Below are 14288 nucleotides of genomic sequence, written 5' to 3'. Positions count from 1 at the left end.
CACGCACACACACGCGCGTACATTTTTTCTCTCCTCTTCTATCAGTATTATTGTATTTATTTTTTCCCCAGTTTATAATTATTTACAATTTATTTTTACGCCACATTACAATAAGATATATGTACAATACGATTTCGTATTCATAAAGTATACAAATATTTATATTTTGTAATAAAATATTGTACAAAACAGTAAATTATAATTAACAGTATAATTTACTTACAGTAAATTAATTATAGTTCGCACGCACACATACACTTACATAATGCGGCAAGACAGACGGGCGAGGAGTGATTTTTTGTGCAAAAATAAATCAAAATTTTTTATGCTTACTTTTCAAAAAGGTCGATTTAAAAAAATTAATATATTTACGTTGATCTTATCAAATATATTTCGATACAAATTATTATTAAATCAAGCAAAATGAAGATAATGTTTCAATTTTTCAAACTAGTTTTCTTGAAGACTTGAGTCTCGCATAAAAAAATTCTTGTTTCAAACATTTTCAACTTGTTTGCTCAAAGAAGTATCTTTCTCCCAGTTGTACCACCTGGCGCACTCTTGTATACTAATATAAAAATTAAAAAGTTTCACGCATTATTCCTCTATAAAAACATAATCGTAGTATACGCATTATCTAGCAGTCTTTCAAGTTTTATCTTAAGTCCGTTAAGTATGTAATAAGAGTAAAGTCCCATTTGACACGTGCTTTTTCATTTCTTTTGTGATTGTCATCGTTAATCGCTTTGTTCAATTTCTTTGATCAATGCCGGAAAGATTCCGTATTGCCTCTGCATTAAGTCCTTCGGTGATCCTTCCTCGACGATCTTGCCCTCGTCGAACACGACGATGCGGTCGCAGTCTAACAAAGCCGCTGCTCGATGCTGTGCACAAATGGTGTATACGTTTTTTAATCGTTTTTCACACAGGTAAATAGTAAAAAAGTAGGCGTTGGCATACTTTTTAATGTTACTGATGCGACATTGCTCTTATCAGTAATTTAAAAAAATGCAAATAGTTAATATTAATATCTAGAAAATGTATTATCATATCAAACATGTCTACTACCAACCGCGATAATAATCACAGTTTTGTCTTCGAAAGCGGCAGCAGCCGCTTTTAGAAGCGACTTTTCGGTGGCTACGTCGAGCGCGCTGGTTGCTTCGTCGAGAACGACAATACTCGACCGCTGTAGAATTGTCCGCGCCATACAAAGAAGTTGGAGCTGACCGGCTGAGAAATTTTCGCCGCCTTCTCGTACCTCAAGTTCTATTATATAAAAATATATTTATTCTACATTATATTGTAAATAATATTAATATCACACGTATATTGTGCACACACTGCTGCGTACTTAATCCCTCAGGATGTGAAGCTATGATGTCCTTAATTTGGGAGAGTTCGAGAGCATGCCAGATTTCCTCGTCGTCGTATTCCGAAAGTGGATCTAAATTATCCCTATAAATATGTATATAAATCAACCATAAATTTTTTGAAATAAACAATTACAAAGTCAGGCGTGCGCGAAGAAAGACTTCTTGGTTTTTTACGAACCTAATCGTGCCGCTAAACATTGTAGCATCTTGCGCTATGGCCGATAGCCGCGATCGCAAGATTCGAAGTGGCACTTGTCGAATGTCGATTCCGTCCAACAAAATGCGTCCTTGGCTGATTTCGATCAGTTGAAAAAGGGCCATTGCGGCCGATGATTTTCCACTACCGGTTCTGCCACAAACACCCAACTGTAATTAAGACAAAACGATCATTGATCATATTGTTAATTGTTTAATTATACATTTTTAATTACCTTTTGACCAGCTGGAATTTTTAAGGACAAATTTCTGATCACCGGATTTCTATCTGTCTCGTAACGTAGAGAAACGTTTTCGAAAACAATCTCACCTTTATCGGGCCAGTTATCGCTTACCTGCAAAGCTAAAATCCGACAGACACAAGTGGAGCGTGCGTATGTAAAAGTAAAATAAGTAATAACAATTATATGATATATATCGCTTTTGAAATACAAAATAAAAGAAACTTCTATATTTCATGTGAACAGTATGTGCTTTTGACAACAAATAAGGTGCTGCACGTAATTTTCGGAAGTTGATTAATCTCTGATAATAAATCTTCAAAATCGATAGTTAAATACAATCGAAGTATATATCGCGTTCTGATGTACGATAATGAAAGATGACAGATTGTTACGGATGTAAATCGATCGATATTTAACGACACTGAAAAGTTTATCACTTGTTTGCCACATTCAAATTTGCACGCGTCACGAATTGAAATGTGATGTAACGATATGATCGATTAATAACCCGGGGAAAAAAATTCTTCATATATAAACAAATTTTGTAGTTTTAGAAATTCTTACCACTTTCCCGATAGTTCTCCGACTGCGTGTTCTTGTATGCGGAAATTCGGGCCACACTTCCCATGTACATTTCGATATCGGCGGTGAACTTGACCACCCAGTTCAGATATATCGGTATTACAAGGGTGTAGTTGATCGCCAGACCCACCAGAGCGGGTGTCACACTGTGCGGATATAATTTTGCGGAAAATAAAGCCGCGCAAATCGCTGTCACGACGATAACAGCACCCAGATAATCCTAAAATTATTTACAAGATAACAAATTATATAGAGATTAACAATTTTATCGATTAATTTTTTATTGATAAACATATTGTATTTCACTTTTTTACCAATACGATGCCCAGCCATCTGCTGCTGCTGTTTAGAAGAAGAAACGCGTTGGTGTTTACGTCGAGACGCCTCATTGTCTCCTCCATGAAGCGATCTTCCTGCTTAAATGCTCTCAGTGTCGGAAGTCCGGATAAAGTTTCCGAGAAATGCGCTGCTACCGGTCCTCTTGTGCTTGACACGCATATGCACGATTATTAACGCATTCCGAGAAATGCACTCATTAATTTAATGAGTATTTTTGTACGAGATACATAGTAGTGGTCGTTAAAATACCTGCCGTCTAACTGTTGCAGTTGCCTAGCGCTCCGTCTGTAGAATCTTTGTACTATGTAATAAGCGCAGCTTGTTGGCACAGCGGCAATCAAAAACCACGGTGCGATGATAACGTTAACGATTATCGCCGAGCCGCAGAGTAACGCGAAAAACGTGAGTCTTTTAATCGACGTAGAGATTTTCTTAAAAAAAAAAAAAAAAATACAAATTTATTTTACATTTTAATTAAAATTGTTATTTTTATGACTCGATTTCAAAACATCAAATTACTCAAGTATATAAGATGTACGTTATCAGAGATAGAATAATCAATATTTAATACTTTATCTATAACTGCCATGTCGACACTGAAACTGTTCAAGATCTTTCCGATGGGAGTGGAATCAAAGAAGGAAATGGGAGCTCTGAGAAGTTCGGAAACAGCTTCCTTATGCAACTTGTGCCTCGCTCTCGCGCCTGCCCACTGACCTGCCACATTGTACAGAAGTGACAAAAAAATAGAAATCACTGATATGATGATGTACGTCGTGCAGTACATCACCGTCTGAAACAGAGAATTGGCACTGAAAACTATTCGATTAAAGGACACATTATATCGTCGTTATGTATCTTCGAGATCATTTACATCATGCTGCTCGTTTGCCGACAAATGAACGCTTTCATCTATCCACCGGCTCAACCAGAGATCGGTGTACACGCGAACGACTTGACAGGCCAGTGCCGCTATGACGTAAACGATTCCTGGTATCCATCCGCCGGCCTTCGGATATTCTATCCAGATCATTCGAGTGACCATCCCGCTCTTATCGTTTATTTCGAAGTCATCTTGTTCGTCCACGTCCTCGTCGTCGTTCGGGACTAAGAGATTCGAAGAATAAAAAAAGATAAAAGAAAGTTGAAATTTGAGGTCATATATATATATGACCTCAAATATTATATACTTATATACATGTGTATAAGTAATCTCAACAATTATATATGTATATATGCACAATTATATAATATTATTTTAATTAATTATTTTGATTAAATTGAACTAATAATTATATGACTTACTTTCTTCTACGTTATCTATATCGTTGCTCAATTGAGATTCCGTGGATAACAATTGCTTCACTGGACGATGACTGTGTTCTTCGTGCTGATTTATTCTGAAAGAGATCGATAAGATATTGTCTTTGAAAATTATTTAGTTACAGCTATATATGTTTTCTGTTGATGAGATATTTTTTTTTATGAGCTTACTTGCTGGAACCTGATATCAATCGGCGCAGAATACTTCTGTCTCTGTTCGTAATTTCTTCTGGATATCTAAAATGCACGAGACGTGTAACGATATGCACATCGCGTTATCGTATATGTCACGTAAAAAAAATGTCAAACCTTTGTAGAGAAACTTGTTTCGGTGCGATATTGTGTTGCCCGTTGTGGTAAGTGTTGTTTCTTCTTCAAGTACAGAAATACATACAATAAATGTATACAGTTGTCTAATGCGTTAAAATTATATTGCACTAACGATTATCTTTGTGAAGAGAAAAATATTTAAGAAAAATTTGAGACCTCGAAGTGAAATATCGATTTTCGATCATTATCGGCGCGCTCCTTTGTCGTTGAACCCTCGGCCGCTTTACCGATTGAAGAATCATCATCGATGTGATATCACGATGCGTCTTCGATCGTTTCGGCTTCGATGCGGTACTCCATTCCTCCGGCACCGGAAGATCCGTGAGATCGTGACTCAAATATCGTGACCTGCATAAAATTGCTTGACGCGATCTCAAAGGTACAAACGTCGACGGATTCTGAAAAGTGTAAACAATAACGTTTTGTTTTTCTACCGAAATACGCGCGTGTTAATTATTAAAATATTGTTAATTAATTATAAAAACATTTTGTCCCACGCTTTTACCACGTAAGCATCACGATCGATGATCCACAATCCGTCGTGCTTGTTCTTTACGTTAATCCCAATTCTAGAAACTAATCTAATCAGGGACCATCTGTCCTTGGCAGTCTTTTGAAAACGAGTTTCGTTCTCCCGTCTGGAATTCGCGATTCGCCATTCGGCTGCCAATTCGGCGTCGCTGTTCTCGATACTGAATTTTGTTCCTACAGCGCGAACTCGACAGTCGTCCATCACAATGACCTTAAATTAAACTTTTGTGTGAATTATTTTTGAATTTTTTCGAAATGTTTCTTTTAATCGAACAAAAACGCGCGAGACCTGATGAGCAGCCGACAAGAGCTCCACTTTGTGAGTGACCATGATCACCGTTCGACCGTTTCTTAGCAAGAACTTTTTCACACCTTGATCGAAAATCTGGTTACCAACATGTTGATCTAACGCCGACAGTGGGTCGTCCTGTGTACCAGAAAATTTTTCATCGTAAGTTTTTTTCAAAGTTCTCATGTTAAAACGTTATAATTTAAAGTAAAAATTGTGAAAGATCTGTATAAAATACAAAGCCAACGAACCATGAGAATGACATCGGCGTCACTGTAAAGCGCTCGGGCTATAGCGACCCTTTGCTTCTGTCCGCCGCTCAAATTGATACCCTTCTCACCTATCCTGGTCAAATCTCGATCAGGAAGTATATCCACGTCCGGTTGTAGGCAGCACGCGTCTAACACATTGCGATATCTTTGCGATCTGTACGCCGAACCGAAGAGAACATTGTCTCTCAAAGTTGTGTTCTGAAGCCACGGTCGTTGCGACACGTAAGCGATCTTCAAACCTCTGTGATTATAAACGACACGCGATATTTTACGCCGATAACAAACTTCTATATTTGTTTTTTTTTGTTTTTTTGCAATATAACTTACTTGGTCCATTCGATGTTTCCGCTCGTTCTCTGAATCTCTCCCAAGAGTGCCATCAGCAACGAAGTTTTTCCGCTTCCGATTTTTCCGACTATCATCGTCAGTTGTTCTGAGATATCAAAGTGAAATTCTCAGCGATTAAACAATACGTTTCTTTTGAGACTTTCGCATTTGGCGCAAGTAGCGCCGTTACTCACCCCCCGGAAAATTAAGAGCCCTGACCCTCAACGTGGTTTCGTCGGATCCCCAGGTGAAGATGCTCGATGTAATTTTGAGAACGTATTCCGGAACTTCCGGATCCTTCTCAAATACCGTATCGACCGACAAGCACATTGCAGAACCGATGTCGTGCAAATTCGGCACTTCGACAATATTTTCCTCGCCCTCCTCAATGTTGTCGAGCGATCGAAAAGTTGTATCGATGATAACGACCTCTGCCTTGAAGAAGATAACGCGTCGCGATCATTTCGCTCAAATAGAGATCAAAGTTACTCACATCGTTATCGGTACGCGAACTTGACAGTGTGTCTTTAGACGATTTATAATTGATCGGTTTCGGAAGAATATTCACAATTTCCGGCAGTTCGAGAAAATTCTCCAATCTCGTTGTCGAAATCTGTAGAAGAAAAAAGAAAACATCAGTACCGGAATTCGTCTCGCGGAAAAGCTCAAAGGCAACTCATTCCGGGGAAGCGTTGTTCCTTATACCATGGCGTTGATGATAATCGGCACTATCACCGGAAAGATGAAGAGCGGCACGGTCAGCTGAGAAAAGAGCGCGAGACTGGCAAAAACATTCCCCGCGTCAAGATTTCGTTCCTCTAGCCAGAAATAAATTCCAAATGTGAAGAGAGTCATCAGAACGGAGGAAACGTGCGTCAAAAAGTCTGCAATGTTAACGAATCGATTTATTCGTCTGTCTTTCTCGATTATTAAATTATTAAATTATTAAACGTAAATGTAATAATACAAACACAATATATGATATAATACATAAATTAGAAAAAAAAACTTGTGAAAGAAAAAACACACGCAATTGTTTAAATAAATTATATAGTATCTCAGTCCTCGGTTCTCTCTTACGAAGACGAAGAGAGATACGCGGAAATGTTGTAATTAAAATAACAATTTTGATAGAAGTGAAGTTATTTACTAATTAGCGCCCAGTACACAGAGTCCTTGTTCAGTAGCTTCAATTCCTGATCTCGAGTTTCGCATACGCGATCTTCGAAGACATTTTCCCAGGCGCGCAATTTAATGAGTCGCATTCCTTGAAGAATTTCATTAACTAGACGAAGACGCGTATCGCTTTTCTCCTAAAGACATTTTTTTTTTCATTCAATACTTTATTAGTGATTACAAAAATATATACATCGAATAATATATACAGATCGTAAAAATTTATGTATTTTAAGTGTTAAGATAGAAAAATAGTGATTGATAGAAAAATAAATGATATCTCTCTTTTTCTTACTGCTATAAATTTCGAATTTTCGGACATTTGTTTTCCGAGAACGAGCTGCATCGGCGTAACGATCAATATACAGCAAATAGGTCCCGCAATCGCACTGATACCCAATTTCAGATACAAAAGGAAGACGATAGCAATAATCTACGTGAAAAAAATCAAACAAATAAAATTGCTCGTTATAAATGTGAGTCTGCTGTGAGATAATTACTTTGAATGGAATTGCCCATATGTAATGACCGATCCAGAAGAAACTCATTACGTTGTACGCATCTTCGGCCATTAGGTTTGTCAAAGTTCCAATGTCGGCTGATTGTCGTTGGTGATGTTGATCTTTCTCTTTGTCGAGTGACTTCTCTTCCTCAGAGATATTCCAGAAAAACAATCGAAGCGCTTTATCGTAAATTAACACCTGAATCAAATGTCTCGGTCGATTAGAATTTTTGCCAAGTTTATTTCGGATAATTATTTGAAATTAAATAAAATACCTGAAGAGCTGTTCGCAAACGTATTGCTCCTACGTAAAGTATATGAGTGGATGTCTGGCTCAGTGTGCTTTGCAAGATAATTGCAAAAAAAACTACAATCCCTAAGAAATATCCGTTTTTTCCGAGTTGCGAAAATGTCATGCTTCCCTAAATACAAAGTCGATTTCTTTTAGAAGACGGATCGCGTCGTTATTGAAGACAGACAGAGAAAGAGACGTACCTTTGAAGGAACACTTTCGTGCGATCTAACGCTGTCTTGCAGGTCCGATACGTAATTAATAATCTGCGAAATCGCCATAGGGCCTATTAAAGTCGTAGCGTCCCCGAAAAGCTTCAGAACACCGCTAGTCGCGAAAGTCAACCATATTTGTTTCCAGAAACACTTCCATAAGGACAATTTCCGCCCGCAGTTTCGCAGCTTGATACAAATTTATTACGTCTATTATTATTTTAAATATTTTCAAGCGTTTTTATTCAATGTACAATTATACGGAATAGATCGGTTATTATCAATAAAATCATTTCTGAAAAAAAGGAGACGCGAGGTCGGTACCTTCTCGGTCTCGTAGATGTCACGGAAACGTTCGAACTGGTTCCTCGCGGTTTCCTCGTCCGGAAGCTGACCGAGGTCGTGAAGTTCGAGTGATGCGCGATAGCCGCGCGACAGCAGACCGGTCACCCAGTAAAAGGTGATTCTGCTGACGAACGGCGAGACGGAATGCACGTAAGAGTTCCGTGTGTTATTGGACCCCTTAACGGTGTAATACCGTTTGGTTTTCTGCATCTATAGGCAATGGGAAGAAGACGTCATCTTTGTGGGAAGAAAAACAAACTTAACTGCCTGAACGTGATGTTTTTATAAGATGTTTGTACGGTTCTTCAGGAAGAGGTACGAGAGTAGCGAGGCCTCTGTGTGTGTTTGCTTTCATCACGTCGAGTGAAACGTATGGAACAGTGAGAAAGATTTTAAACCCCTTTCCTTAGATAAGCAACACACATATGCAACAGGGAAAGTTGTCACTTTTTCTCCCGTATATTTTTATACAAGAAACTAATTGGGATTTAAAAATATCACGATTAGATTAGTTGACGCATTCGGTTTTTTATTCGGAATTTGAAATAACAAGATTCTGTTATCGAGAGAGCTCGTTGTCACGATAAAAATCTGTGATGAAAGGTTGCCTCGTCAAATAAAGAATCTATTTTCGGGGACGCGCAACACTCGACATCTGTGATAGTCATCATTATTGAAACAAACTCGAACGTCGTAAGACAAATATTTCTATTAGTAGCAAAAACAAAATATATGTATATTCCACAAAAACCGTAACTTCCTCGTTAGGCGCAAGTCACACTTAGATCTAACCATTTTGTTTTTTTTCACACCAAAAGTGTATGTGTCAGATATATTCGAACAATTATTCGCGCGATACGATCAGAAATTTAAATGTGAAATATATGTCGCGAAAATAGCACACGGGAGAAATCGGTGTGGAAAGATATTTATTTTAAATCGAGTAATTAAACTCACCACGCGATAAAGTGTGTAAGAGTCAATAATGGCGAGCAATCCGCAACAAGCGACGGTAATTGCTGTTGTTGCAACACGAACGTGTTCGATGGACAAATCGAATCTGAAAAATATTTTCTTCTATGTAATTCTTTTTTCCAAATATTCTCTTGTGTATAATTTTACTCAATTATTTGTGCTAGAGCGTACCTGCACAAGTAGAAAAGCCTCCACGCTCGCGAGAGACCAATTATCGTAAATCCACCGCCGGACGCAATGGTACCGAAACCATCTCTGACCTCGGTTTCGCGATGCAATATCCAGCAACATAGCACGGCGATCAGTATCAAGATCGACGACAATGAAACCGATGTCAGTACGGATTCACATAGTTCCAACAAGAGAATTGTCAATAATAAAATACAAAGCAAGGTTCTGCTCTTGTGAAGCGGCAAGAGCGTCATAAAAGGCCTAATAAGAAGGAAGAAGATCTTATGTTATTTGTTTTCTTCCAAGAAAAAAGAGAGAGAGAAGAAAAAAGAGAGAGTCAAGTTAACAACCTGTTATAAAGATCTTGTATTAATTATTCCGATAATTAATACGAGACGTTTATTTTTCACGCACGAGAGTACGGTATTCCGTTTCATTAATTGCCCGCGTAAATAACAGAGAAATAAGGTAATTGGTGTCGCGCAAGTTGATCGCGATTAACGGGATCTTCTTCTCATTTTGTACAGAAACTAGGCGCGTGTTAATTACGGAGACTCTATGACAATGATAAACTAAATTGCTGCACAATCAAAAAAAAAAAAAACTGTAACAATAGTGTACCGGATATAAATTTTGTTAGAAAAATCATTTGATATAAAAAAATGCGCGTTGCGTGAGTGATCCGATACACATTTTGTCATTGTGACAAACAAGACTTTTGTTACTCACTACGAAAATATCGAGACGAATTTATCGAGACTTGTAGATTGTTGCTTCGGTGAAACGTGTTCTCTGCGTAATGTATACAGCATATAAAAATAATCATTGCGCTTTTTCGAGAAACGCCCCATTAATCATTCATTCAGCCAGTAAACACCTGCTAAAAGAGAGAAGCTGGAAACTAAGCCGAGCTTCAAGGATGATTAAAAGAGGGCCGAGTGTAAATACAATATGTGTACACACACATGCATCCTCGCGGCTGTATTCCCTGTTTATCAAAAACGTTGTTATATACAAATATGTTTTGATTGTTTTATCACATTTGTATAACTTTAGATATTCTCTCAATTTTATTCTCTCTCTCTCTCTCTCTTTCTTTTTTGAAATTGTAAGAGTTATTCTATAAGAGTAACTCGAAAAAAGTAACGCAGCGTACGGAGAAAATTCTCGGAGAAGAAATTAACACTTGTTTGAATCATGGGATATACCCGGACGACTAGAAAAGTTTTTCGCCCAATTGAAATTTACTTCAATTACGCTGTGAGTAACCCCGTTTAAGTTTCCGCGTACCATTTAAGTAAAATCTATATATCGAATGTCATATTCCGTTAAAAAAGATTTTAAATACATAAATTTTTGTATTCTCACTTATTGATAACACAGAGCGATGATTATTTTTCTCGCAACTTACTTTTGTTTCACGCCGCACCTGTACTTGAAAATTAAAAGTGCGACGACGAGTGTTGTAAGAACAGCGACAGAAATGTTCGTCAGTTCGATGAAACACTCGGTTGTCGATTGTAAATTTTTTTTCGGTATTTGGAAAACCGTGCCATTTTCAGCCTGCCAAGACCAAACAATCCGTCTCGCCGGTCTCGGCAGTATGTGAAGAAATTCGTTTTCTTCGCACCAAGTCATTTCTCGTCTTTGATAATTAATTTTTTAACACAAAGTGTTAATTCTCACTTTTTTGCTAACGATACCTGGAAAAACAATAATTTCCTATCACTACTTCGTGGATTTCTGCTATCGCACATATATTCAGACTAGATCGCGCACATTTATTGAATAATCGCTTATTTTCACGTTACTTCGAATGATATTGACGTCATCACAGTGAAGCTATTCGCAAATTAGAGATCTGTTTTTCGTCCGGGAAAATCGCGCATCGCGTAACCTGTTTCGTTTAGAGTGCTTTGCTTCTTCTAAAAATACACCGGAGTTGTAAATAACTTTCGAACATTCGATAAAACGCGAGCACGTGTGTGCGTATAATTACACGAAACTTCATAAATCGTTCCTCGTCATATGTAATTTAAGAAAGGTCAGGGATAAGATCGATAAGAAGTGGCAAGATTAATGAGATATGTTTGAAAATTCATATATCTTAATTTACAACCGCTAGGGGAAAGTGGGTAACAGTAAATCTTGTTTTTTTTTTTTTTTAATTTTCAGAGACGTGATTCTGGAAGTCTATTGGATCTGCAAATCTAAAGTCATGACGATAGTAAATATTGTTAAATCTAGTTCGCAGATAAAACACGCATTCAAAGTTACGCTTTCAAAAATACAAAAAAAAAAATAAATTCGATACTCACTCTCCCCTATTTTAAATAAAATTTACGAGACGCGGGTATACTTTCATGAGTGAGTGAAAAGCTGTTTATCGTAAACTGCAACGTTGTCGTGTGAAAATATAAATATAGATAGACCATTATAGCTCTCTAGGTTCGTCTACTGTGCGGCCTCATGAACTCGACCCACAGACTCAATTGCTCCAATTAATAGTTTAGGATTTTGTGACACGATTTGAAATTATATGTTATTGTGATATGCAAAACACTTATGTGTGTTTTATTTACGTAAATGTCAAGCTCACATGATGCTTAGTATTTACAAGAGATATAGGAAAAATCCTCACCACCCTTTTGAGGATCAAGCTGATAAATGAAGTAGTGATTGCGAAAAAATTAACTCCGTTCATCAAAAGTTAAAACTAAATTGTCACGTTATTAATTGTCATGTGATCGAAAAATTGTGAAACATTTTAGATTCAAGAAAAACTAAGTTCTTTCAGCAAACGGTTTTGTTATTTTTATAACAAAATGTGGAAAAAAAATTTCCGATTGAAACAATTAACATATTTATAACTATAAGACTTACTTACCAAATCGGATTGATTTGTCTCGACAATTTTGAATTATGTGTCAATTAATTATTCATAAAGTGACTTCGCACTTTGTAATTATCGTTAATAAAATTCTCCGTATTCCTATCTGTACATTTCTCGAGGAAATATATACGTCTGTATATACGGAAAGCTGAAACACTTGATGATAGTCACTTTCAACTTTGCATGCCTACCGATCGTCACATGGCGCGTCACTGACGAGTAGCTTAGAGTCACGTCCTCCCTCGCCAATGGTTCACGGTCTACTGAGATGAGAACCGAACAGAATGCCAATGGTAATTCCATGTGAGTCACCGATTGAAAAGAAAGAAGTGCACGCTTGTACGCTAAGCCACTTAAAACAGAACGATTCCTATGCTTGCGGCGGTAAATGCAAATTTTATCACGCGCGATATCACTTCGCTATCATCGCTCGGAATTAAAATGTCTAAGTACAAAACCACAGCGAGGAGTCACAACAGTTACAACCGCGCATCGTCGCCGATGACATCAACGCGCGCGTCTTTCAGAACATCACTTGGCGCGATGATTGTTTAGTTTTCTTACAACGAGAACGACTATATAACAGAAGAAGAGAAGCATCCGATAGTTTAAGCCCCTATTAATGAACGCGGTCGTCGCAAATTGTGTTAGTCACGGCTTAATTTTACAGGCGATGGCTTCTGTTTACGTCTGTATTATTTGACGTTTCCTCGTCTCTTCTCAGAAAAGCAAAACGTTTTGCGCGTCCCGGTCTTTATCGAAATAGCAACGGAATTTAATACTGACAGACGGGTTTTGTTCGCACATTACGTTTCGAGATTCTCGACTACGATTTATTTCCTTATCTGTCGGATAATTAATTACCAAATGGTAATTTTCTGTTCCGACGCTCGCACAACAAATTGCGCTTCCTTGACGCGCGTTAGATATAATAAGAATTATCGACCGCCTTTACCATGTTCTCTCCAAAAAGATATATATTAACTAAGAAATATAACCAGTTTATTGCCTGGGTAAGCATCTTCGCAGCACATTCCGTGTGATCTCCTTAATAGAACATGTATTCCGCGTTAACTAGTTCGTTATTTATGCGTTTCTTGTCCCTTGTCACATATTTCTTAATGTTATTTATCAAACTTTACACACATTAATTTCTATAAAGTAATTATCGTCTGTTTTGTCTTATGTCAATGTGCGCATTGTTACACAAAACTGTTTTTAAAGTAAATTTCAAACATACACACATAATGCCTTCTTTCACATCTCTACTCTTAATCTAAATTCTTGATCTTCGTTAGAAATGAGAAGTAACTACCGAAACTATCTCGATATCGCGGAAGTAAGATATTGAACGTCAAATACCAGTAGAGTCAGAGAATTCAAAGACTCTAAAGTTCTTGATCCTAATATAAAAACTAATGAACTTAAAAAAATTTGTGTAAATCAAAACTTTGACATTTTAAGAGGCTTTAAAAACTTTAAAAACAGTTTACACCCAAATTGAAAAAAATAAAAATATGAAAACACTTGCGGTACTATTACATATCGAGATATTTTCTTCAGTCGCTGTGTGATGAGAAACGATAGGTAAAAAAACTAAAAAGACGGTGAGATTTATTTGAAAAATATTTAATAATAAACATTGACAATATACAGAGAAAATACGCCATAAGAAGTCGCTATGGGATTAATAAGAACCTAACAACTGTGGTCCAGACTTACAAAATATCAAATCAGACAATGATAAAGGTGTATCACGAGTTACACCTTATATTCCTATATCAATATTTCGCAAATAAGATTTCATCAAGTTGATCATATATTCTTATTCTCTTATCTTTCATATTTTTTTTTTTTTTTTTTTTTTTTTTTGTATTTTACTGAGTTTTCATTTAATTTCCTGCGAGTTCGCT

General features: G+C 37.1%; 1 protein-coding gene across 1 annotated transcript; it reads right to left on the bottom strand.

Moving 5' to 3' along the window:
- Positions 1-375: 375 nt before the first annotated feature.
- Positions 376-12836, bottom strand: LOC109863741 (ATP-binding cassette sub-family C member Sur). Its single transcript, XM_020444223.1, has 31 exons — positions 12370-12836; positions 10894-11185; positions 9483-9743; positions 9294-9396; positions 8316-8546; positions 7983-8180; positions 7763-7909; positions 7486-7686; positions 7281-7418; positions 6960-7122; positions 6515-6693; positions 6303-6422; positions 6004-6244; positions 5810-5915; positions 5462-5723; positions 5211-5348; positions 4896-5132; positions 4547-4788; positions 4370-4432; positions 4232-4297; positions 4043-4137; positions 3612-3844; positions 3309-3530; positions 2987-3168; positions 2713-2884; positions 2381-2618; positions 1808-1935; positions 1555-1742; positions 1355-1458; positions 1073-1269; positions 376-884 (listed from the first exon to the last, which is right to left on the bottom strand). The coding sequence occupies exons 2-31, from the start codon at positions 11118-11120 to the stop codon at positions 738-740; spliced, it is 5229 nt and encodes a 1742-aa protein (XP_020299812.1). The 5' UTR covers positions 11121-11185; positions 12370-12836; the 3' UTR covers positions 376-737.
- Between the last annotated feature and the right edge of the window lie 1452 nt (positions 12837-14288).

This window comes from Pseudomyrmex gracilis, unplaced genomic scaffold (assembly GCF_002006095.1).
Source record: "Pseudomyrmex gracilis isolate BER0280 unplaced genomic scaffold, ASM200609v1 scaffold_12, whole genome shotgun sequence".
In the NCBI taxonomy this organism is placed as follows: domain Eukaryota; kingdom Metazoa; phylum Arthropoda; class Insecta; order Hymenoptera; family Formicidae; genus Pseudomyrmex; species Pseudomyrmex gracilis.
The sequence above is the reverse complement of the archived record's forward strand: the minus strand, read 5'-3'. Positions and strand labels throughout refer to the sequence as shown.